Raw genomic sequence first — 25652 nt, forward strand, 5'->3', positions numbered from 1 at the left:
ACCCCTACCAGAGATCTCGGCACTCGTAGTGTCCAACCCAATGCAAATTATATTATGCCTTGGCTTTGATTTACTTTAACGCGGCGATGGGGCTGTAAACAATTGAACCAATATCGCGATAGGCTCCTGCCCCTTAATAATAGGTATAGATTTTCTTCAGCAATTAAGAGTTGATGGGGTGAAGTTGAAAGCTCTTTTTAAGCCTATGAGTCAAGGGTAATCTCTTGTTTTGTGCACTTTTTTATAGAATTGTGCCGGCACGAGCAGTTGACTATCCAGGTCTAATTGTTTTATGACACCCGATTAGAGGCATCCACCAAGTGAGTTCTGGGGAAAGACTAAATACGATATAGGCGATGTGTCAACCTTGAAGGATTTAATCGTGTTAACCAGTATTGCATAAGGAGAAAGTGTGGGGTAATACATAAGTAAATAGATTAGATTGCCACCTTCATTTATTTAGATCTTTCACAAACGTTTCGGGTTTCAATGTGTATTTTGAATATACCCTTACCGAGGATATTAACTTTAAAGTCAAAAGTTCATAAATTCTTGATCAACATTAATAGCCGTCTGTTTGTTCTGCGCAAGCTAGTCACATAGTTTCCAATTTTATCAGAATGAAATTTTACCAGCATTCTTATTTCTTTTGCAATTAGCAGATAGGATGACTATCTGTGTGGACGGCATGCGCGAATGTCGGATATGGTCCGAAAATTAAAAGACAACTTTCAAAGATTAACATTTAGAAAAAATGGCACGGTAGGCCATGGTTTTCTTGTAATCGAATTTTAAAGTTTCGTGATTTGCTTTAACTAGTATTGCTATAACCAGCAGTCAACGATGGAATTTTAAACACGGCTGTAAGTGGGTACTCGTTATAACCAAATTCGAAAATAATTCATACCCGAAAAAATTGCGTATAATAATACCATCATATTGGACAAAAACAGATGCATTCGCAAAAAGAACAACCGGAAAAATTTGCTTCATTTTGTGTTTTTAAAGAATTATGCGTATACATATTTTGCTTTTTTTTACCTTATGTACAATAATTTCGGATCTATCTGTAGTTGACTATGTCCTATAGCTGTAATCGTTTATATATATATATTCGCGCAGTGCACTCTGTCTTCAATTTTCGGTATGACTGCAAGGGTATTTTAACCTCGGCTTACCGAAGTTAGGTTCCGTTCTCGTTAATTTTAAAACAGTTTAGCTAGAAAACGCAGGTCTTACTACTTTTGGAAAACACCGCTAGTTTACCTGTAAAAAATAAAAACAAGAAAGGAAGCAAACTCCGGCAAGCCGAAGTTCATATAACCTTGCAGCTATTGCAAGAATTAAATATTTCTGAAAACATTAAAATTATGATTTACTTGCGTATATGTCTAAAAACATTGAAGCTATAATGATTTGCAGCTCAATTATTAGTTATTTTATATTTTTATTATATGATATAGTCGTCCGATTTTGAAGAAATCTAAACCGTAATTCTGAAATATTTAACCATTACTATATGTCGAAGAACTAATAAAAAAAATTTAAAAACAGCAAAGTTATAATTTTTTTTTGTATTTTTTTCCGATTGTTCCTATGGGAGCTATATGATATAGTCGTTCGATTTTTATGAAATTTAAACCGTAATTCTAAAATATTTAACCATTTCTATATGTCGAAGAACTAATAGAAAAATTTAAAAACAGCAAAGTTATAATTTTTTAATTTTTTTTGTCGATTGTTCCTATGCGAGCTATTTGCTATAGTCGTCCGATCCGGCTCGTTCCGACTTATATACCACCTGCAATAGAAAGACAACTTTTGGGAAAGTTTCATGCAGATAGCTTTAAAACTGAGAGACTAGTTTGCGTAGAAACGGACGGACAGACAGACGGACAGACGGACATGGCTAGATCGACTCGCCTAGTGATAATGATCAAGAGTATATATACTTTATAGGGTCGGAGATGTCTCCTTCACTGCGTTGCAAACTTCTGACTGAAATTATAATACCGTCTGCAAGGGTATAAAAAGCATTTATATTTCAAGTGGTTCTAAGTTGAAAAAAGGGCTTAATAGATAAAGAGCCAAAATAATTTTAATAATAGTCATTATGTACTATAATAAGTTATAGTTTTATTTTGTATTTCTTTTCTTTTTTCTGTAACAAAACACAGTCTATTATTTTCAGTGTTTTCGAAATTGAAATTAATATTTTATAACGGAACTTGGTATTATGGCGTTTCCCGAAGTACGAGTACCATTTTAGAGAACCTTGGTCACACTTTGTGCAGGGGATTAATGTCAATTGCTTAGGTTTATTGTTTGAACCTCCAAAATGTCCACGAGATCCTCTTTTGGCGATGAAGAGCAAACCAAAGTGCCCCGCATCATGACCTTCCGTCCCAGCTACGAGGAGTTCAAGGACTTTTCCGCCTACATAGAGCACATAGAGTCCCGCGGAGCTCACTTAGCCGGCTTGGCCAAAATCCAGGTATGTGCCCCTATTCTTGGCTTAATCGGGTTGCAAGTGAATTGTTCGTGATGCCCCACAGCCGCCGGCGGAATGGGTGCCCCGGAAGTCGGGCTACGACATAGAGAACATCAACATGACCATTCCTGCGCCGATCTGTCAAGTGGTCACGGGGTAAGTGTCGCTCGATTAATGTCCAGTTCACCAATGCCAAGTCACTCCCTCGGATAGCAGGGCCCACGGGCTGTACCAGCAGATCAACATCCAGCAGCGCCGCCAAATGACCCTGCGCCAGTTCATGGAGAAGGCGAGCTCCGAACTCCATCAGACGCCGCGCCACTTCGACTACGACGATCTGGAGCGCAAAGTACTGGAAGAACATCACCTACATATCGCCGCTTTACGCCGCCGATGTCAAGGGATCGCTGAGCGACGAGGAACTGGACGTGTGGAACATCGGGAGACTGGACACCATTCTGAACCTGGTCAACACGGACTACAACATCATCATTGACGGCGTGAACACGGCCTACCTCTACTTCGGCATGTGGAAGAGCTCCTTTGCCTGGCACACCGAAGACATGGATCTATACTCCATCAACTATCTGCACTTCGGAGCACCCAAAACCTGGTATGCCATTCCGCCGGCCTATGGCAGACGCCTGGAGAAGCTGGTTAACGAAACCTTTGCCGAGAACTACCAGGAATGCAACGCCTATCTGCGTCACAAGATGACCATGATCAGTCCGAAGGTGCTGCGCCAGCACAACATTCCCTACAACAAGATCACCCAGGAGGCGGGCGAGATCATGATCACTTTTCCCTTTGGCTACCATGCGGGGTTCAACCACGGCTTCAATGGCGCCGAGTCCACCAACTTCGCTTCGAAGCGCTGGATCGAGTACGGAAAGCGGGCCAGTATCTGCAGGTGCCGCAGCGACATGGTCAAGATCTCGATGGAGACCTTCGTGCGTCGTTTCCAGCCGGAACGCTATGAAAACTGGTTGAGGGGCCAGGACCTTGGCTGTCACCCCGAGGAGCCGGGCAAAATATGTGCAGCAGCGCCGCCTACTTTAAATAATTATGAAACCCAGGCGAGGTATTATCATAGCCTACAGATTTAAACTCTATTACTTTTTTACTGAGCTAAGCTACCACATATTTCAGTCTGCGTGCAGCCAAACCCAAGGGGACATCGCCTCAAAAGCGCGGCTGCTCGATGGCTGCCAATGGAGAAGGAGCGGATGCCACCGAGGATGAGGACGACAGGGCAAGTGTCAGCAGCTACAACAGCTGTCGCCAGCTGCAGCCCGTCGTAAAGCTGCGTAAACTCCCACCCAATGCTTCCGTACCCAAGCCAGCTGCGGCTTCAAAAAGATACGACTTCAACTCGGAGGCCGTGGTGCGCGTAAAGCGACTTTGGAACGCCCTGCCCTGTCCACAGCCCGGAGTCAATCTGCTCACCAACGGGGTGGTCAAGAACACAAAACGAATGCGCTTCCAGACAAAGGTACTCACACTCGACGACGAAGACTGAGGGTTCCACTAGTGACACTGCTCTGAGGCAGTCTTTCGATCTCCTTGTTAGATTTTCGTGCGGCTGCAATCAAAGATCTAGTAGTGATAGTCTTTTTGTATTTTTCATAGTTTCTAAGAATGACGCCATCACGAAGAAGACTTGTGAATAGAATTTAACAGATTTTCTGACACACATACATACATATGTATGTAAGCAAATGCACACGTACCTAAAAGTACGTGTTTTTTGTGAGTTTGAGTCTTAAATTTATAAATCTTCTAAGCTGTAAATGGAACGAGACCAAATATGTCCCTGCAAATTTAATTTTTTTTTAACAAGTGTTCGTTCCCACCGAAGGAAGTATTGCACAATAATTAATAATGCTACAAAACCGAGATATTTTTACAATGTTACGCCCAAAAAAGTGTACAATAATTATTACCATCAAACAAGAACAACGCTTTAGCCTTCAATATATTTTGACATATGTGAAATTCTTTTGCAACAATAAGCGGAACGCCCTTTCAATTGGCAACCAGTAATTAAGAACAAGGATTTGCGAGCTATAAAAGCATTGCGGTTGTCTTTTGCTGCAGTTAATTCTAAATTCTTAAACCGAGACAGTAGAAACTAAAAATGTTCGGAATCCTTAAGCTCATGTACCCAGCTCCCATATCGGAGCCCATCAGTTCTAGGGACTCCAATGCCTATCTGCTGGAAACGCTCCGGTTCTCGGGCTTGAACCTACGGAACGACTTTGGCGTGGGTCTCAAGATCTGGAGGGTCCTCTCCTTCACTTACAATATGCTGATACTGCCCGTGAGTTTCCCGGTCAACTACACGATCCACCTGGCGGAGTTCCCGCCGGACCTGCTGCTGCAATCGCTTCAGCTGTGCCTCAACACCTGGTGCTTCTCCCTGAAGTTCTTCACGCTGGTCATCTACATGCCCCGACTGGAGCTGGCCAACAAACACTTCGACCAGATGGACGAGTTCTGCGTGAAGTCGGAGGAGAAGCGCAAGGTGCGTGACATGGTGGCCGCCATCACCAGGTTGTACCTGATCTTCGTCGTGGTCTACGTGCTTTACGCCACCTCCACGCTGCTGGACGGACTTCTCCATGAGCGCGTGCCGTTCAACACCTACTATCCGTTGGTAAATTGGCGCGTGGATCGGACGCAGCTCTATGTCCAGAGCTTTCTGGAGTACTTCACTATCGGCTACGCAATAGTCGTAGCCACAGCCACCGACTCGTACCCGGTGATCTACGTGGCAGCCCTGCGCACCCACATCCTGCTGCTCAAGGATCGCATCGTCCACCTGGGCGAGGCGAACAACGAGTCTAGCAGCGACCCGGACTCCATGTTAAGAAGTCTAGTGGACTGCATCAAGGCTCACAGGACCATGCTGAAGTGAGTGACGTCAGTTAACACGAAGAGTAAGATGTTTCTGCTCAATGAAAACTTTGATAATAAAATGTAAACAACTTGTAAGTTATTCATTGGTGGCAGACCCCAATACAATGTGAATAAACACTTGTTTTTTATTTAGAATGAGCTCTTGTGCACTAAAAGAATACCTGAAGCAGTTTTCATTTAAAAATTGCATTGCCTTTGATTAAATGATAAACATTTCGCAAAGCCTTTAACTTAAAAAAAATGGTTGTTTTGGAATACATTTGTCGCACACCAATATCTACAATATAATGCGCTGAAAGAATAACTTTTATATCCTTGCAGAATGTATTAAACTCTGGTCAGAAATAGCCATGTCCGTCTGTCTGTTTCTATACCTTTTAGGAGCTCAGTTAAAAACCTAGAGATTTGATTTTTGTATTTGTACGCAGTTCAAGTTATAGGTCCATCCCTTGACCGCAAGGGTATTAACACTTCGGCCAGTTGCCCAGGCTAGCATCCGTTCTCGTTTCCCAACATAATCTACTTAGGTATAGTATTTTGTGACCTTTAACATATGAGAACAAAGGTTATAAATTATACCGTTTTTTTTTGTTATAACAAAACTAAGATACAACTTATACAAAAACCCTTATTCTCCAGTTTCTGTGAGGCCATTCAGCCGATCATCTCTGGCACGATTTTTGCCCAGTTCATCATATGCGGATCTATTCTGGGAGTCATCATGATCAATCTGGTGTTGTTCGCAGATCAGTCCACCCGGTTTGGCATCATCATTTACGTGATGGCCGTCCTTCTGCAGACGTTTCCGCTCTGCTTTTACTGCAACGCCATCGTGGACGACTGCAACGAGGTGGCCGACGCATTGTTCCACTCCGCGTGGTGGATGCAGGACCGGCGGTACCAGCGGACGGCCCTCCAGTTTCTGCAGAAGCTCCAACAGCCGATGACGTTCACGGCGATGAATATATTCAACATTAATCTGGCCACCAACATCAACGTGAGTAAACTTGAGAGAAGCGCAGCATAGCTTAATCCGAACGTGAATCCCTGCAGGTGGCCAAGTTCGCTTTCACCGTCTACGCCATCGCCAGCGGAATGAACCTGGATGAAAAATTGCAGATTCAAGAATAATAATAACCGCACCAAATGTAATCGTCATTGTTTTATGAACTTAAAACTTGTTTGCTTTGTAGTAGTATAATAGTCGTATATGCATACAGCGAGTTATCAGTAACGTAAACTAGTTAAAACAAAAATTGATCAAACAATGGGTAATAAAGAAAATCGCTAAAACGTATACCGTGCAGCCCCTGCAGAAGTCTGATGCTTGGTGGGAGCATTGGCTGCTCTCGGAAATTGGAATCTAGTTTTACAGAGGCCGATCCTTCTATGCTACTGCTACTGTCTATGGGCTATATTGCTCTCTGCTGCGGGCCGGTCCTTTGAAGTGATGTCATTCGGGGGCGGGAGATGAGGTTGTGACGCGTTGGCGGGAGTTGCACATATAATTCGAAGCATGGAGTATTTTTAGCTCGCTAACAGTTCAAGTGTTTGCGCGGCAGTTTATTTCGGGCTGGGGAGGAGGGTTCGCGGAGGGTCTACACGATCTCTAAGTATACTGATGATATTTTAATGGCTGGCATAGATGAAACAGCGAACGTTTTACATTTAACATGAACTTAAGCGAGATAACTATATGTGTCTTTGTGTCCCTCCATACGCTCCAGATACTCCTTCTCGATCAGGATGTCTATGCACTTCTTAATCACGGGCACCTTGGGCTTAAAACGCGTCGACAGCTGGTTAAGCACCTCCGAAATGAGATTGGTGTGGTTGAGTCGCTTGCGCATCTTCATGATGCGAACAATCGCCGCCTGGATCAGCAGCTTTCGGTCCTCCTCTATGTGCTTATGTACAGTCTCCTGTTCCACTTTAAGCTCAGTCTTCAGCGGCTGGTTAATGTTGATGCGGCGTTTCTTGTTCTTGTAGTCCAGAAACAGCTCCACCGTCGACTCGGGTGTCAGAGAGTTTTCATTGTCGCTGGACGTGAGCACCTTGGCCTTGAGCAGTATTTGCAATACCTGAAAGATGTCCCATAGTAAGCCGCTTGCTAACGATAACCTATGATAAGATCCAATCTCACCTGAATCAAGTTCTCTTGCTGTGTCTGGGTGTTGTCCAGTAATTGCTGGACCGTGAAACTGAGCTGGTCGTTGAACTGGAGCAGCACCGACATTTGGAAGGTGCTGGCCTGCAGGGTGTAAGTGGAGGAGTTATTGCGGTTGACGTTCATGATCAGCTCGCCCTTGCACATCTGATACAGCCAGTTGAGCTTGCGACCGGAGTGTCGGGCGGCGTAGAACTCGTTGAACTGTCGCACAGACCGCTCAAGCTCGGAGGGAAGCAGGAAGTTGTTGCTTAGCTGGAAGGGCCATGAGCCCGAGGACAGGACCTCGATGCCAAAGTCAATTTCCATGGTCACATTCTTGTTGGCCAGGTACTCCTTGAAGTTGGAGTTCAGGTCCTTGGAGACGCCAATGTCCTGGAACATTCGCTGCAACTTGACAGTGTACTCGTAGCCACACGTCTGCTTCAGCTTGGAGATCATCATGGCTTCTGCGTCGTCGGAAGCCGATGTGTGGTTCACCAGACGCTTAGCCAGCATCTTGGAGTAATATTTTTGGAAGACATCCTTATCCTCGATGTACTTAAACACGACCATCACCTGGTTGAGATTGTCCTCGAGTTCCTTGTCCTCGGGATTCTTGGACGACTTCTTCAGCAACAGGTCGCAGTACTTGGCCAGCAGCTCCGGGGATTTGCTGGCTGTGTTGACGTTCGTGACCGCGTTCGAGTTGATGAACTTGCCGCACGCCTTGTCCAAGGCGGCCACGAATCCGTTGTCATTGTTAAACGCCGTCAGCACGAGAGCGTTGTACTTCTTGTGCACGTCCAGGATAGTCTGGACGTAGGTCTTGGGATCGTTGGCCGCGTCGGTGGTGCAGCACTTGGCAATGGCCTCGGTGCCCTGGTGGAGTATGTGGTTCTCAAGTATGGACTTGAGATCTGTCAGATTTTTGGGTGAGAGGGCGACCAAAGTGTACATCCGTTTCAGGTCATCGTTTCGATCTGCGTCGAGCAGATTCTGAAACTCGGTGTGGAATATTTTTAAATGTTTTTCAATAAGAACCTGAAAAATACCGATTTTATAAGTACGTGAATTTTAAAGAAACACATGGTAGGTGATCCCACCTGCTCGCATGTGGACTTGAGCCCTTCCGCCGTGGTCTCGTGCAGATACGACAGTCCGTTTTTCGAGCTGAGGCCGCGCACGCGCTGTTTCTCCTCCTCCAGCCTGTTTTCCACGTGCTTGAGATACTCGGTCACCGTGTTAGTGGACAGGAACGCGTCCGACTCCTTCTCGTAGAAGGCGTACGTGTCTGCGATGAATTTGCTCTCGAAGTTGTCCTTGTAGACGGACAGCTTCTGCTGCTCGGCGTCAGCATCCTCCTCGTTGAAGCTAAGCTCCACGTAGCACTCGATGACATCGCGAACGAGCGACCGGTTGATGAGCTTGCCCTGTCGCTCCTCTTCGATGGACTTGAGCACTGCCTTGGTGACCGGCTCGTTGAGCACCTGGAACAGGTGACCCTTCCAGGCGACCAGGGCCAGCCGGTAGATCTTGTAGATGCCCTTCTGCCCCTCCTCGCACTCGCGCTTCACCCAGTTGCGGTTCAGGTAATTGCAGATACCGTCCAGCACGGTGCTGGAGAACTGGTAAGACTTCCACTGCTTGGTGTAGCGCGACAGGAGCACCTCCTCGCCGCTAATGGCCTTGAACTTGGTGAGCAACTCGCTCAGGTAGGACTTGAGGAACTGCTCCAGCCGGTCGTACAGCTTCTTGCCCACCAGCTGTGCTCCTCCGGTCTTCCCGCTGCTCCGTCCGCTGGGCGCCGCAGTCACGCTGGTGCAGTAGTCGTAGACGTGCGTGTAGAACCGCATGTACTGACTGCGGGTGAGGGACTTCTCGTGCTCGAACACCTGCAGAATGCCCTCGACCAGCTCGCTCCAAATGTCGTCCAGGTTGACGAGCTTCTGTGTGGTCTGGGCGTTGCTGGATCGGTTCATCTTAACGACGGTGGCGGTGGGTGGTGGCAACGGCCTTCTGCCTTCTCCCGCTGGAGGATGCTGTGCCTGCAGAGGGGCTGGGCTGGCGGAGGCTATAGCCCTATGTGGCGTATCCTGCGCGGTCGACGGTGGATTGCTACTGCTGTCCAGGTGGCGTCGTTTGGCGGCTCTCGTCCTGGGAGCGGTGGCCGGAATCTTGGCGAATCAGTGCTCGAATTTTGGAATTTTAAATGTCAATCTGCGTGCGAAACGAAACGATACAGAAACTGAATGGGAATGTGGTAGGCCTCGCCACGTAAAAAGCGTCGACCCGAAGGTCGCCTATTATGATCCAATGTCACAGCAATAAAAGAGAGGCTTGCGGAATATAGACACTCGGGCTCAAGGTGTAATGCGCCAATGCAACATGGTCGAACATACCTTGAAGTGTAGGGTATCGACCAATCGGATGGCAAGTGAAGCACCCTCCGCCGCCCCCGCCTATCGATAGATCGTGTTCAAAAACCCAACTTCCTGGTTAAATAAACACTCACACTTGCAGTCGCCCTCGCCTTCACTCACACAAAGGCATTAAATGCAAAAAAAAAAACTAGCGCACATAACCATCGCATTGCATTTAAATTTATTTAATTTGGTGTGCGAGGAACACTCTCAACTCTATATTTTCCTGTAACATAGCTGTATACCCGAGTTTTTTTTCTGTGACGTCGTGATTTGATTTCCCTTGGATCACACACACATTTTTTCTTTTGTTCGCCATTTTCACAGGTCGCCATTTCGTCTGGCGTTGCTACGGCTGTGACCAAATTACCTGTTGCCAGACGCTGCGTAAAATAAACTATACTAAATTAAAAGCTGTATTTCGCAATTGGAACTATAATTAAATCAACTTCTTTTCAGTGAAAATCACTAACTTTCGTTTATTACTAACTAGAGCTGGAACTTAAATCGATTCGATACTATCGATGATTTTCCTCAACCATCGACCATCTTTTTTCTCTGACAAGCTGCTGTTAAATGCAGCATATTTTGTATGTTTCCCTACACGCAAACCATTGAGTGTGACCAAATCGAGCAATCTTATATTTTTGGTATTATAATTACATTTACATCTCAGTTGCTTTTCCGTTTGTGGCAACTCTGGCGTTCTAAAGCAAAACAAAAACAGTCAAGAAATTTAAGAAGTCATTGTTTATCCAAAAAAAAAACCGGTTAAATTTTGTAACGATTTTGAATTGGATAAAAGAAATGAATTGCAGCTACTTTTACTTAGTGGCTGCAGTGCTGCTATTGCTTCTATTCCACCAGCGATCCTGTGACGCAGCAGCCACACAGGCACCCCAAAAGGCAGTGGAAATTTCAGAGAAGAGTGCACCGGTTGCCGAAGCGGAGGCCAAAAAGGATAAGAACTCGTCCGTGAAAAAGGCGTTAACCGAAGATCCCTTGCCAGGACCAAAGGATTCCATGACGGTCGTGAGCAAGGGGTCGCCTGATCCAGTTGCACCACCGAAACCACAGCTCAAGGCTCCCGCTGCGGAAGTTCCGGGAAGTCGTCCCACGGACCATGTTGAACAGACCCGTATGTCTTCCGATATGGACTTCCCCGGGCAAGCTGTAGTCTACATCCTGGTGGGCATAACCAGTACGGCTATTTTGCTGCTCGTGATGCGCGTTTACCGGTGAGCTGAATGGTTTGGAAACTTCATTTCTAAATTGAATGTTAAATGGCTCGCATGAACTGCTATTTATCATGTTAAGTGTGGTTATACGACTTAGATAATATCCCAATAGGGAAGGTTTAAAATATTTACATACATATGTACCTTAAACGTATAAAAAATAATATCTTTACTAGTTTTTAAATCTATGTACAAAACATGTAAGACTAATCTTGCTTGTTGCCAATCTTTGCAGGCTGCGACTGTCCCGAGCGGAGCGCAAGTACGGCGTACAGGGCGACCGGGCCAACCAGGAGCTGACCCCGCTGCCCATGGCCATCGAGGACGTGAATAGCGACGACGAGGACCACACCGTGTTCGAGGTCAATCGCCAGAACATTCGCATATTATGAAATAGCCAACATAAGCACACGCCAAAGATCCGTTTGGCCGCACCGCCATCCCGACACTTCTCAGCAGATCTAGCCTTATTTCGTAGCTATTTATCGCTTTGTAGATTTACGCTGTAGCTGCCAGCCAATAACCAACGTAGCCCACTAATTTCTAAGTTCTGTGCATTTCTCCCACTAGTTGGTTCAGGTTTAACGAATCAAAAGGAAATCAAAACCACTTGTGATAACGATAACGATGATATATATATGTCTATAAGTACAAGGATGCCGCTGATGACCCGAAGGCATTAAAAATCTCAAAAGTTCGGATGCTTTCACCTCGCTATGCGTCGATGTTCCATATTAATAAATGTTATATTAAATATACTCGGTATTCTGTTTATTCTCCACACATTCACAAGACTTTAGCTAAAAGTAGTTATACGTTTATATTTAATACAGTTTGATGGGCTTAACAATAGGTTTGACAAACGATAGGCTGGATACAGGCAGTATACGAGAACGCACAGAAACAAATGCACTCACTCGGACTTAACAACTAGGATCACATAAATAATTTATTAACAATACTGCGACTGCGGCCGTGGCGGTCCTGCCCTGCCAAAAAAAACCACGAGGGGCTTACGACTACCACTAACACTAAACTTGAGCTTCGTTTACGTTTTACATTTCTGGTTGGCACTGTAGTTTGTAATTTTCTGCAGTTACCCTGATTTGCAGACTCGAATTAAGGTGCTAACTGGTGGTCGCTGATCGGGTCGCCTCAAATCATGCTGCCGAACATCCGTTTGCCGCGGGTCAGAACTAGGCTCACCACCATTACGGTCAGCAGGAAGAAGACCAGGCTGAGGAACGTGGTGATGAAGCGGCATCTTTGGCGGAACTTCTTCTCCTTTTCCATTTTCAAGCGCAGCTGCTCGGCCCGTGGCAGGTCCAGCGTGAAGTCCGACTCGGGTCGTGAGGATGGCTGTGGAGGAAAGGAGTGTGCTGTTAGTTGTGGATATTCGATGGTAGGGTAAAATGTAGTCCTCTTTTTATTCGGATGTTCGTTGGTAAGGTAGTGATGGTCTTTTTCATTGAAAAATAATTTAAAAAGCCATTGTGCCCTTAAATTGTAACCACTCCATTAACATATTAAGATTAAGAATGAATAATATGGAAACCTGTATCTCTCCAACAGAGGGTATTATAATCTCAGTCAAAAGCAACGCAATGACTAGTGATGTTGATCAAAAATATTTGTTATTATAGGGTCCTCACTGTTTCACTATTTGACAGTTGATTTGGCAGGGAACGAATGCATCACAATGAGGCGGTCGCGGCAAAAGTTTTGCATAAAACGGTCCTCTTTAAGCCTGGGCCAACACGGCGGATACATAATACTTCAACTTTACAGAGACTTTCTACAGACTTTTCAGTGACTTTTGACCCAGTAAAATTGAATGCTTCTTTGTTTATTTATATATTTATTTATTATGACAGATAATGTTTGATAAGGAACAAACTTTTGACTGAAATTATAATAACCTATTCAAGGGTATAAAAGCCAAGTTCTTGTCTGTCCGTCTGTCCGTTTCTACGCAAACTTTCAGTTTATTACAGGTTGTTGTTTTCGGACGATCGAAAAAAAAAATTGTTACTTGGCTGTTTTTTAATTTGTTTTATTGTTCTTCGAGATAGTATTGGTTTAATATTTGTGAATTACGATTTAAATTTGAATGAAATCGGCTGACTTTACCATATACATAGTTCCCATTGAAACAATCAGAAAATAAAAGAAAAAATAGTTTTTTAGCAACTTCTTCATTTTGTAATTTTTTTAACCAATTCTTTTGATTATAGTAACGGTTTAAAATTTCGGAATTACGATTTTAATTTTACTAAAATCGGAAAACAACACTAGGAACGGTAAAATAATTGATCTAAAAATCGTCATGGCTTCAATGTTTTTAAACATTCACGGATATAAATCGAAATTTAGATGTTTTAAAGAATTTCGTTTTGGCAATAGCTGCAAGGGTATATAAACTTCGTCTGGCCGAAGCTAGCTTCTGTTCTTGTTTATTTTTTTTAGTTTTTCGAAATATAGTAATGGTTTCTTATTTCAGTATAACGGTTGTAATTTCATTAAATTCGGACGACTATATCATATAGCTCTAATGGGAACATCGGAAAATAAAAAAAAAAAAATAAAGAACAAAAATTAAAAAAAATTTTAATATCTCAATTTTTTACATTTTATTTTTCTTTTGTATAATGTAATGGTTTAATACTTCAGAATTACGCTTTTGAATTTGTTAAACGAACGAATAATTGAGCTGAATATCATCAAAGAATCAATGTTTTTAAACAATTAAATTTCATTTTTGCAAAAGCTGCAAGGGTACATAAACTTTGGCTTGCCGAAGATTGCTTATTTTCTTGTTGTATTTAAATAAGTTTAAAAACTTACATTTAAGATCTTAAAATTACAAAAAAATATTAAATAATTTATTGTTAAATAACGTTTAATCGTGGATTAAAAAATTGGATTCTCGTTATATTTTTTTTCAAGCCCTCATTACAAATCGTTTTTGTCACCAATTTCTCGTAGACCCTTGTTTAGTTTCAATTCAAAATGCATGTGAGAATAACTAACAATTTCCTTTGAGTTATCTATAATTCGGCCTAAGGCAGTTCGTTGCCAAAAGTTCGACTGTAAATGCCACTTGGACCTGCAATTAAGTTAATTAATATTTGATGATATAAGCGTTTCGGTTTTATGTAAATCGCTGACCATCACCAACCGCTGACGATCTTTTCTTGACATTGCTTACGATCGTTTTAATCGTGCAAACTCGCACCGATCCTATTCGAGTCAAAATTTAGACACGGCTCGTTCGGGCATTTCAGGTCACAAAATGTTTAACCATAAATCACGGCCCAAACATCGTCTCCAGCCCGCCAATATTTGCAGTTGAGCGGGGCGTGGCCATATGCTAAAACAAATTGAGAAAATAAACCAACAAAAAGGGCTCCAACGCACAACAATTTGACCCACTGAGCTTTGTTTTCTTCGCTTTTTTTGTTTCTGATGTTTCGCCTGTGCGCATCTTCACTTTTTTCCCGCTCGCCTTACTTTTAGCGACACAACCTTGAAATCTTGTTCAGTAACAGCGAAAAAAAGCAAAAGGCAGACTTGAAACAAAACGTTAACAGTTTTTGTTGATGATTTTTTGTTTATGTTTTTTTTTGGCAAATTCTCGCTAAACATGTTAAAAGTTATGAAACACTTTTGCAAATTTCTCTCAGTCAGGTGCAAGCTTAACAAAATATGCATTAGCTCAGCATACATACATATGTACATTTATATGTACATATCTATATATCTATATATTAACAGAAAAAAAATTAATGCATTCAAAAAACTGAGACAAATTCAAGAGCAATTTCCGGCGGAAGTGACATAATTTCCCCACTGAAAATTTCATTTACAGAAGTTTCATCACATTGGCTTTCAATTAGGCGAGGCAAAAGTTCTGTTTATTTAAAAGTTTACAAATCCGCAAAAGCCCTCGTATCTACCAAAACCAAGATTGAATCGTTTATCGAATTTCGAGAGTGAAAGCGGCGTATACGCAATGCGGTCATTAAAAGGGCTTTCAAGAGTAATTTTGTGTGTCTCTGTATAGCTTTCGTCACACACTCGTCTTGGCATGTGTGTAATTGAGCTGTGGCAAACAAGGCGAACAAACCATTTTGCCTGCAAAAATTTGTGCACACCTATTTTTGCATCTTATTGTGATTGCGACGAGTTTTTGGAATTTGTATACCCTTGCAGACGGTATTATAATTTTAGTGAGCAGTCTGCATCGCAGCAAATGAGACATTTCCAACCACATAACATATGTATGTATGTATGTATGTACATATTTAATTTAGATAAGGAGCATTAAGCCGAGTAAATCAAAATATACCCGTCTGTCCGTTTCTATACAAAAATATAAATTGTCATTAAAAGGATTGAAAAATTAATAGAACTTTGATATTTTTGAACGAACACGCTTAAATATATGTTCATACATATGTACATATATGAAAAATCTGATTTCAATTAAAATGAGAGAACGATTTTTGTCAATTCAAAAACGAAATATACGAAAAAGTAAAATATATTTTAAAAATAGGAACAACCGACCTCACTAAAACCTTTTTTCTAACTGCAAGATATATAAAATTTTGTATAGCGAAGTTTTTCTTGTTTTTTTAGTTTCTTTTGCGGTATGCATCAAGCTGCATTTTTTTTTCGATCCGGGTGATCATTTCTTTTTCTGTTTAGCTTGTTACAGTGGATATTGCTTAGAAATATCACCCAATTATATTTGTTATGTAAAATACAGAAAAGATTTAATATTTTTAAAAAAATTAAAGGCGAAGAATACATTATCTACAGTATTTGAAATGATTTCGTGTTGGTTTGTGGAGCGATAAAACTAATATAAGTAGGATGAGACCCAATAGGGCAGGCAAACAATACGACAAAATCTGTAAAGCATGGAGGAGGAAATATCATGTGCTGGGGTGCCTTTTCCTGGCATGGAGTGGGCCCGATTGTCCGAATCCATGGTATTATGGGTCGATATCAATATTAAGATATATTAAAGAGCACAACGGACCCATACACTTTTGATAACATGCCTGTGAAGTGGACTTTTATGAAAACGACCCGAAACTTTCATCAACGGTATTAAAGCAATGGAATGTTGCCAAAAGCTGGTGGAGCGCATGAAAATATTGGATAGAGTACTAAATACTAACCCTCTATAAAAATTGTTAGTTTAAATTGTTATTAATTTATCTATAATAGCAGTTTAACGAATTTGTGCCCATTATGTGACCAGGCCATTTGATACTTGTTTGTGTATTTTTAGAAATATCTGTTTTTTTGTATTAAAAGGTTCACTAAATAGGCTAAGAAATGCCATTTAATTGTGTTCCTTTTGACCATGGCTGGTTGTATTCGTTGACAAAACTCTTTTCCTGTATGCATGGTCTTAAAAAGAACACCGACTTAATATCATTTTAAACTATTTAGTGCACTGAAAACTCTTAGCCAATATCTACTGTATTTTGCGTTCGAGCCGTCACACAAACATAATCGAAATGAGAAATTGAAACGAACTCAACTTTGCGGTACATTTTTGCCTTCCGGCTTCTTTTCTCTCCCTTTTTGATGATTTGCTTGTCTGAGGTTAGTGATGCCGTTCAAAGACGGGGAATATACATATGCATGTATGTACATATATACACATGTATGAATTGATATATGTATGTACATAAATGTATATTCATTATTACCGCTGCTGTTTATCAGTCAAAGTACTGTGAGAAGGCAAGACGTAATCGGCAAAAGACGATAGAGATAGAGATAGAGATAGAGCCAGAGGCTGCGGGGCCATTACCGCATTCCGGCATTTGCAGTGTGTTGCCTGCCAGCGATACACACAGAGAAATTATTATTAAATGATGATCGATACGATATTAATTCATACATAAAAAATCCGTTTGAATGAAAGGCAATACGAAATAATTACTTTGGAAATAAAAATACATATGTACACTGTACATGCGGGTGGTTAAGGGTGGTAATTAAATGAGTTACATATTCTCAAAGTTCCAAGTTAAGCAATCATGATCGCCATTATTTTAAACAATCTTGATTGAACTTGATCTGAAAAATATACATACATATTTATTTTTAATCACTCAATAGTGCATAGTGTTTAAAATTTATTTATGTGCAATTTACTATTTATACCCCCAGCTTGTGGGAGTTGAAGTGTAACGGTTTTATTGGCTTGCCATGCCAAATGAAGTGCAATTGTGGTGTAAAACGCCGTGGGCGGAGATGAATTCAATTGAAACTTGGGCCCCCAAAGGTGGCGGAATATGTTTCCGATTTTGACGCCAGGGGAGACGCCTTCTCTTGTCCATCAGCTAATTTGCAAATGATGCCACCACCAATCGCTTACGCTCACGCTCACGCACACGCACACAATACTAAATAAATAAATTATATGAAGAAAAAAATCATAAATTCGCCAAAGATATGCAAAATGATGAGAAATCGACTACTGCTTGTAAATTCCCGCTCAGCCCGGCCTTGAATCACATCGAATGGGTGCCCCCCAAATACGGGTTCAGCTTTTGGGTGTGTGCTAATTTCTGAAAGAAAATCCATCGATCGGCGGTGGCTTTTTAATTTGCCGCACACGTTTTCCGCCGCTGACATTGAAAGCGCTTCGGTTTCCCCGCTGTCGCTCTGGAAGTTGGCCAAGTTTAGTGCGGCTACCCGACGAGCAAGTACATCAGGTTTGAAAATCACTCCAAGAGAAAACAAAATTTAAACACGTCCACGTACAACTGGCCGACCGTCGTAATCTCTGCCGGGCGGGATCTCTATTTTTGCTCACGTCGCGGCAATGGAAGTTCACTCGATGCAACTCGGATTGTCTACATATAAGTGTTATCTCTGGTACTGAGATTCATCTGCGAACACGGGTGTCTAGGTATTTTCTCCGGCACTTGCACATTATTGTTTTGGTCTATTTGCAGATCAGCCCGGCACGACCCATTTGTGACATTTTACACTTTTTGTTAAGCCAACAACTCTTGTAAAAATAGGTATAAAGCCACACACTGCGGGAAAAACACGATCTAAACTCATGAACGAAATTCTTTATTTAAGGCAAAAAATCGGTCTTTAACAAAAAATTGAATTGTGTGTCTCGATGTTGTAATGCATCTTCTTAAATAACGAATTTCGATTCTAATTTTAGAATTTCTTGTACTTTAAATCAATCAATACAACACCGAACCCTAAGACTTAGAACCCTCACTCTAGACAAACCAAACAGGACTCACTTTTCACACGATATGTTTTGATTTTATAAAAAATTTTTAGATATTTTAGATTGGTTTCATGCTGTTAGGGTATTCATTTTCACAAGATTGCCATTTTTTAACTGGTTCGTTTTGAAAGAGGCTGATAACTGTTAAAGCCAAAGCTAAGCTCAGTTGAGCTATCCCTATGATATTGTCCCAATTATTGTTTGTAAATATTTTTCAATATGCCATTTTACATTATAGTGATTAAAGTTTATCCGTTTTGTACCATTTTTTTCGGGAAACTTCTCACTGATCCATTGTTCCCGAGACTGATCCCTGATCCATTGGCGCCGAGCTGAAGTCAACAACTGATCCGCCGTCTGGCCCAGTCGCAGGTGAATGTCTTCATGGGGCACTTTTACGCATATTAGTTTTGTTTTGTCTTCGCCAATTAACAGACATATGCTAAGTAGAGTAAAGTGTGGCAACAAGTCCACGAGTCGCGAGCGCGAGCAGCGGATTTAATTCAATTTAAAAAGTGTGCAAACATTTATGCAATTGCAAATGGATTTTCTTCTTTCGCTTGCTCCGCTGTTTGCTCCGCCTTGCAGTGGGGAAATTGCAATTGGAGGCTGGCCGGTTGAGTCACCACCGCCAGAGTGGGCGGCCGTGCCTCTGGGGAGGCGTGGCAGAATGGCGAAATTCAGGTGGCAGTGGCAGTCTAATTAGTTGCTGCCTTTCCCTCGGCACACATGCCGTATGGGCTGAAGGTGGAAATTTGATACCATAATGGCGGGTTGTGCCCCAGCTTCCGTGGAACCAATATCCCTGGGCCTCCGTTGTCATTAACATAAGCCCCCAAGGCGGTCAGTGCACAGGGGAAAATGAGACCAATTGTTTTTGTAAAATTTAATTTAATTTAAGTATTTAAGAAAAGTAATGGTTTATTATAAAAATAGCGCAATTTTTTATAAAAAAAATAACAAATTGTAATAACACGTTTTATGTTTTTAAAATTTAATTTTAAGAAATTAATCAGTTAAACTGATTTTATAGTATTTTTATATAATTTTAAAATTTAAAAATGTTTGTTGAAACAGTTTTTAAGCAAAAGAATATCAACAGATTGCACTTGTTAAAATTGTTTGTTTCCGATTAAAAATTTTTTTTTTAATATTATACATATGTAAATTTAAAATGTTAAATTAATCACTTGTTTTATCATATACAAAAATGCTTAAAACTTACCACTTCGTTCCTAGTCAAATAAAGTCGTTATTAACACAAACGTAAATAAAAAAAACCGTATTGATTATATAAACGTAAATAAGATGAGCCTAGCCATTATCCTCTATTTTTTCTGAGTGAGAGCCTCAAGCAAAAGGCCCAATCGACAGCCTCCCCATGCAAAGTGGCAACCGAAGAAGGTTGACAACTCCATGACCAGCAACTGCTCTTGAGGCCTGCCCCCCAAATGGAATCCGCCATAACCCAGTTAACTATTGAGTGGTGGTGGAGGTGGTGGTGGTGGTGGTGCGGTGGTAACTGCCCACTGTCCACCGGTGGTAAGTGTGGTTGCGATTGCGATTGCAACACTTTGTGGCAGCTAAAACGCGTGCAGCTTTTGGCCACTTTTGGCCGCTTTTGGACCAGATCGCCTTACATCTCGCTGCGTTGTCAGTTTCGTTTTCATTTTCATTTCCAGTGTTGTTTATTTTTCTCTTTCGGTTTCGGTTTCGATTTCGTTTTGGCAGTCATGACAGCAAACCCGTTTAGATTTCGGTTTCGTTTGCTGCCGGCCAATTGCCGTGGGACGGGTTTCGAGCGGGCTCGGATGAGGTCCCAGCTTCAGGATGGGGCGGCTTCTGTCTTTGCGGAATTTCGCCAACGTCCTTAAAGGTCATCCGAGCTGTAGGGCAACTTCTTGCCACTTGTTGCATGTCAGTTGCTTTTGGCCGGTTATCGCGGCCGCAATCGATGGCCAGTTGGCCAAGATGCGGCTGCCACTGCCGCGGCGCTCTTAACGGAATTTAAAGGTTAACTGGTACAGTGTCGCTTAACCGTATTTTCGCACGTTTGCCCCACAGCAGCACTCAAGTTCAAATCGCCCGCGATAGAGCGCTATCTGCTCCACAAAGGTGAACAAACCGCGACGACTGCCTGGCCGAAAGTGAAAACTCATTGGGATGCCGGGCGTGAGCTCGGCGATTGAACGCCGGCCAGAATCGCTTGAATCGCGGCTGCGGATATTGCATAAGCCGCTGCCCGAAAACGGAAGGCGTAGAACGGAAGCCAAAATTGGTTACGGAATTTTAAGAGTCTCCGTCCGCAACGAACAGCATTCTTAGGCGGCTATCAGACTGTCAAATACCCTTCAACAATTAATATAAGATAATTTAATTCCCCTGCAGAGGGTATTTTAATTTATTTAAGTCAGCATTACTGGCAGATTCGATTGATGCGGAATAGTAGCTGCAAGGGTACATAAAAGTCGGCTTACCAAAGTTTGCTTACTTGTCTAAATAATTTTATTATTTCAAATTAAATGTTTATTTCTTAAATTTATTAAAAAAAATCGTGCATCCACTCAAATAACTCTGCATACTTAATCAAAATTTATCAAATTATGAAAATATATGAAGAACTTTTTCTATCTCTGCCTTCAATTAAATAAATGGTTAATATGAATAGAAAACGAACAAATGCCACACCAATAAACTGAGACGCCAATTCCAATATGGTTATTTGCATCCCAATGAAATTGCTCGATTTGCAGTCACTTATCGGCATTATGACTTAATCTGGCATTAACTGAAGAGCCATTGAGTCCGATGGCAAGGTAAATGATCTGGCAGCTGTTTGCAGTGGAGTGGGACCAGCATTAGACGTAATTATCGAGATCTTTGGCTGAAAGGGGAACAGTAGCCGGGCAGACTCATTAATCAAACTGCCGCATCGCAGGGGCCCTGACTCTGACTCAATCTGTGACTGCATCGATGCCATCTACTGTATATCGATGGCACCGCCTGGCGCATAATAAACTCTGGCGTGGGTAATGACGGGGCTGTGAGTCCCAATGGCCAACAGTGTGCGGGAGTTGGCATTACCCGGCTCACGATGCTACCAAAATGGGTAGCATTGCGGCCAAGGATGAGGCTGATCAACTGTAGCTGCACGAACCAGCTTAGAATGCGAATTGGACGAGGAATTGGGCAGCCTAATGAGCTGGGGGCAACTCGCACCTGAAGCCATGCAAATCGCTGTGCGAGCTTGCGATAGTTTGCTTAGTCGATTGTTTATTTTGTTCAATTTCCATGGGGCTGGTCGACCTCGGGCTGCAACAAAGCTTGGCTGCAATTAGCCGGAGCATTAATCATACGCCTCGTTGGCCCGGCCAGTTCATAATTATCTCTGCAAGCGCCGGCTGATCTAAATATGGCTATCATTTCGGAACACACTTGACCCGAGTTTTGCTAATTATACATCATTCGTATTCAAGCCAAGGAAATCCGAAGTCACTGGCTTAAGGTTATTTCCAAACCGAAAGGATTAATCACCGTAGTTGACTTAAGGCAAAGGACTGCTTATTAACTCAATACTAAACAAATTACAACAAGTCCTAATATAATCACAGTGGAAGGCAGTTAAGTAGTTACGAATCGAGTGAATGTGTGCGGCAAAAAATATATGTATATAGTCCCAAAATTAAAATAGCTCTGAACAGAACTCTTTTACTTCCTATTATGATGAGACCACATATGAAAAACGCACTCAACTTCGTTATTATTAAATTTTAAAATATTTTATATTTTTATATAAAATGTGTATATAAAAGGATGATATAGATAAAAATAACGATCAGCTTTAACGAAAGATGGTTGTATATTACATTCTGTGATTGGGAAAAAAGCGAAAATATTTTATTGCTGCGCGCTCAATGAGTAAATTGCCAAAAATGTTGTATTTTTGACATAAAATATATAATAATTTTTCGTTACAATACTTTAAGAAGGTAAGGTGCAATCGACACGACTTCCAACCTCGTCAGTAGGTGTTTTTGATTTTTGTATGTTAAAGTTTCGGTTTCTGCCTTATTAATTCAGTGAACGGAAGTGGAATTTGTTGGCATAGAATCTCAATTTAATGCAAGCCAAGATAAATTATTGTTAATTAATTCACTCGTTATGGAGGAAATTGAATCGTTATTGTGCGATTGCATGAATCCCAGATTCCCTAAAGTGAATGCTCATTCACCGAATTGGCTATGGAGATACATCTTTATTGAATCGGATATTAAAAATTCAATGGAAATTGTAAGCTTTTTTTTAGTAACAGTTCCAGAGTTAAGTTGGAATAATAATTGAGCTATTTTTAAAACGTTATTACTTAAGAAACTTTTTTTCAATTCTATTAAGTAATATTTTGGGGCAAACTTAAATAAGTTTTATATTTATTAGAGCTTTATAGATAGACACGGCAAAGGGGCTGCACTTGTCTTAATAGCTCTTCAACCTCTAAAATAATTGATCGATTTTGAGAAATGTTGTGTCTACCGAAAGATGTGACCAAAACACACACACTGACTACCCCTTTTACCCCATTCTTCCCCGATACTCACATAGGACAGAGTGGGCTGGGCACTGCTGACGACCAGTTCGCCTCCACTGCGCTGCTTTCCGAGGAGCGACTGATGGAGCCGGTTGGTGCCGTAGTACATCTCCCAGATGCTGGGCTTCTTGCGGTGCCACTCGGCGATGCTTTCCTTTTCCCGCTCGCGTTCCCGCTCCCTCTCCCGTTCCCGATCCCGTGCCTTGTCGCCAGAAGTCCCGCCGGCGGTCATAGTTCCACATCCCTGGCTGCAACTGGCCACCGCTAGGATGGGCTTGTGGAAGGTGAGGTTCCGCTGCAGTTGCGTGACGACCGTGGTGGTGGTCAGGCCGGGATGCAGGGCCTCCAGCTCCAGCTGCGGCGTGGAGGCGGGCGAGGGTGAGGGCGAGGGCGTGCCACTGCAGGACAGGCTGGTGGTGGTCACCTCCGATTCCACGTAGCACTCGGCGGCGGGAAAGATCTCCGCAATGGACTTACGCTTCATCTTGAAGTTGGGGTCGCTGGCGCAGCGGATGGTCATGATCTGCTCGCGGACGCTGAGCGGTCTGCCGCTGGCGGAGATCAGCACTCCGTCGCGCACCGCTTCGTAGGCATTGAGTTGGAGGTCGGCGCAGCTGCGTCTGCGCTCCAGGGCGTTCTGCAGGCGGACCACGTGCTGCTGGCGACCCAGGCCGCTGCACAGCTGCCGCAGCTCCTGCTCACTGTGCTGGTTCATGCGCTGCAGGTAGGACTCCAGCTCGTGCTTCAGCGTGTGGATCATGCCCTCCAGCTCCTTGGGCACGTCCGGGGGCGGCGTCCTGGCGGGCGTGGGCGTGTCCGAGGGCGGGGGCGTGGCACGCGACAGGAGGCGTATCTTATCACGGACATCCTCCAGTAGCTCGCGAGTGTTTTGGAAATGCAGCTGATCCTCGTACCGCTTGGCGTAGGTTTTCTCTGCCACGCCCACACCTGAGCCCACACCTACGACCACTCCCAGTCCTCCAGCGCCGCCCCTCTCGCTCTCCAAGCGATAGGCATCCTCGGGGCAGGAGTTGATGTACTTGGCGCACTTGTAGTTGTTCTCGGCCAGCTGTTCGTCGTTCAGAAAGCTGGGATTGTCGATGCCCCGGTGCTCCACATGGGAGGCCAGGAGAAAGGCATCTAGGTCGATGTCCAGCAGGGAGTCATCCACCAGCGGCTCCTGCTGCTGTTGCTGCTGCTGTTGCTGCTGCTGCTGCTCCATGATGGTGGGTAGCTGGTTGTAGGCCCGCAGCTTCTCCCCAATGTCCAGGGAGTGGGATGGGACCTCAACACTCCCTCCGGCTGCCTGCATGAAGCTCACAATATGCTCCTGGGCGTACAGGCAGGGAAAGGTCTTCAGGTGGCGGTCCAGATTCTCGATGCTCGTCTCCAGGACGCGCAGCTTGTCGCTGTAGTGGTGCAGCCCCGCCGCCGCCTCACTCTTCGCCTGAACTTGGTGGTCATTGGATGCAGCTCCAGCCGCATCTTGCATGTCCGAGAGCTGACTCTTCACTGCGGCCAGCTTCTCGGCGGAGGCCGCGGCTGCTGGTGGTCCCGCCTCCGAAGCCACCTGCTGCGGAGCCGCCACTTTCGTCGGCAGCCGGAGCGGCGGCCTCTGCCGCTGCCTGGCGGCCACGCTCTTGAGCTTCTCCTGCACATCGATGACCGGTTCGCAGTAGATGTGCTCGTCCAGCGAGTAAGTGGAGCACACGTTGGAGCTGTAGTAACCGGACGACCCGCTTTTGTCCGTCGAATAGTGTGAGCCATGTGTGGCCTGTGTTGCTGCTGCTGCAGCAGATGTTGCTGCCGTCGCAGAGGTTGCCGCTGCCACTGGCAGCCCGGAATCCGCGGAATGCGAGCTGCTGACATTGGAGGCCACCGAGCACTTCTTGCTGCGCTCCTCCGCGCCGGCGGACACCTCCAGCTGCTGGTCGTGACCAAGTGGACTCCCCATGCCCGGTGCATGCTTCGATGGCATTGGCGTGGCTGCCGTGGACGTGGACGATGGCGGTGCCGAAGTGGTCGCTGTGCTGCAAAGAGAGCGGAGAAAATAAAGAAAGAGCTGTGAAAATCTGCGAACAACACTCTGACGAAAGGGAAACCTGGCGTTGGAAAGCGGTTTCTGTTGGTTTTTCGCAACTGCCGTTTTGTTTATGCGTCTCGTCGCGTCGCGTCGCCAGCTGGGAAACGGACAGAGCACTGTGGTCAAAAATTCGCTTTTTATACCCTTGCAGAGGGTAATATAATTTCAGTCAGAAGTTTGCAACGCAGTTAAGGAGACATCTCCGACCCTATAAAGTATATATATTCTTGATCAGCATCACTAGGAGAGTCGATCTAGCCATGTCCGTCTGTCCGTCCGTCTGTCCGTCCGTCTGTCCGTCTATCAGTCTGTCCGTCCGTTTCTACGCAAACTAGTCCCTCAGTTTTAAAGCTATCTGCATGAAACTTTCCCAAAAGTTGTCTTTCTATTGCAGGTAGTATATAAGTCGGATCTAGCCGTATCGGACGACTATAGCATATAGCTCCCATAGGAACAATCGGAAAAATAAATTTAAAAAAATTATA

General features: G+C 43.6%; 5 protein-coding genes across 8 annotated transcripts in view; 3 read left to right on the forward strand and 2 right to left on the reverse strand.

Moving 5' to 3' along the window:
• The first annotated feature begins 810 nt into the window (after nucleotides 1-810).
• Nucleotides 811-4311, forward strand: LOC128255973 (probable lysine-specific demethylase 4A). Its single transcript, XM_052985930.1, is given in 6 exon segments — nucleotides 811-863; nucleotides 2178-2494; nucleotides 2556-2647; nucleotides 2708-2837; nucleotides 2839-3572; nucleotides 3641-4311. Coding segments are annotated over 5 exon segments (1482 nt in total). The 5' UTR covers nucleotides 811-863; nucleotides 2178-2338; the 3' UTR covers nucleotides 4011-4311.
• Nucleotides 4312-4451: 140 nt separating this feature from the next.
• LOC128255974 (odorant receptor 43b) lies at nucleotides 4452-6783 on the forward strand. 2 transcript variants are annotated; one of them, XM_052985931.1, is made up of 3 exons: nucleotides 4452-5404; nucleotides 6050-6407; nucleotides 6464-6783. In XM_052985931.1, the coding sequence occupies exons 1-3, from the start codon at nucleotides 4629-4631 to the stop codon at nucleotides 6539-6541; spliced, it is 1212 nt and encodes a 403-aa protein (XP_052841891.1). In that variant the 5' UTR covers nucleotides 4452-4628; the 3' UTR covers nucleotides 6542-6783. The 2 variants fall into 2 exon arrangements, with proteins under 2 accessions (XP_052841891.1, XP_052841892.1); XM_052985932.1 differs by having other exon boundaries at nucleotides 6157-6407.
• A 235-nt stretch (nucleotides 6784-7018) lies between these two features.
• LOC128255972 (cullin homolog 1) lies at nucleotides 7019-10510 on the reverse strand. 2 transcript variants are annotated; one of them, XM_052985928.1, is made up of 4 exons: nucleotides 10350-10510; nucleotides 8663-9776; nucleotides 7554-8600; nucleotides 7019-7491 (listed from the first exon to the last, which is right to left on the reverse strand). In XM_052985928.1, the coding sequence occupies exons 2-4, from the start codon at nucleotides 9536-9538 to the stop codon at nucleotides 7090-7092; spliced, it is 2325 nt and encodes a 774-aa protein (XP_052841888.1). In that variant the 5' UTR covers nucleotides 9539-9776; nucleotides 10350-10510; the 3' UTR covers nucleotides 7019-7089. The 2 variants fall into 2 exon arrangements, with proteins under 2 accessions (XP_052841888.1, XP_052841889.1); XM_052985929.1 differs by lacking the exon at nucleotides 10350-10510 and adding an exon at nucleotides 10072-10302.
• A 136-nt stretch (nucleotides 10511-10646) lies between these two features.
• LOC128255975 (uncharacterized) lies at nucleotides 10647-11975 on the forward strand. 2 transcript variants are annotated; one of them, XM_052985934.1, is made up of 3 exons: nucleotides 10647-11217; nucleotides 11453-11579; nucleotides 11788-11975. In XM_052985934.1, exons 1-3 carry the CDS (start codon nucleotides 10787-10789, stop codon nucleotides 11800-11802), a joined length of 573 nt encoding a protein of 190 aa, XP_052841894.1. In that variant the 5' UTR covers nucleotides 10647-10786; the 3' UTR covers nucleotides 11803-11975. The 2 variants fall into 2 exon arrangements, with proteins under 2 accessions (XP_052841894.1, XP_052841893.1); XM_052985933.1 differs by having other exon boundaries at nucleotides 11453-11975.
• A 61-nt stretch (nucleotides 11976-12036) lies between these two features.
• LOC128255971 (uncharacterized) overlaps nucleotides 12037-25652 on the reverse strand; it is a 33230-nt gene continuing 19614 nt past the window's right edge. Inside the window, exons 3-4 of the mRNA XM_052985926.1 lie at nucleotides 23095-25114; nucleotides 12037-12576 (exon numbers count right to left, since the gene is read on the reverse strand). Of these exons, the coding sequence (XP_052841886.1) occupies nucleotides 12373-12576; nucleotides 23095-25114 (2224 nt within the window). The 3' untranslated portion in view covers nucleotides 12037-12372. The remainder of the gene's footprint in view (nucleotides 12577-23094; nucleotides 25115-25652) is intronic.

The sequence above is a fragment of the Drosophila gunungcola genome (genome assembly GCF_025200985.1).
Source record: "Drosophila gunungcola strain Sukarami chromosome 2R unlocalized genomic scaffold, Dgunungcola_SK_2 000012F, whole genome shotgun sequence".
In the NCBI taxonomy this organism is placed as follows: domain Eukaryota; kingdom Metazoa; phylum Arthropoda; class Insecta; order Diptera; family Drosophilidae; genus Drosophila; species Drosophila gunungcola.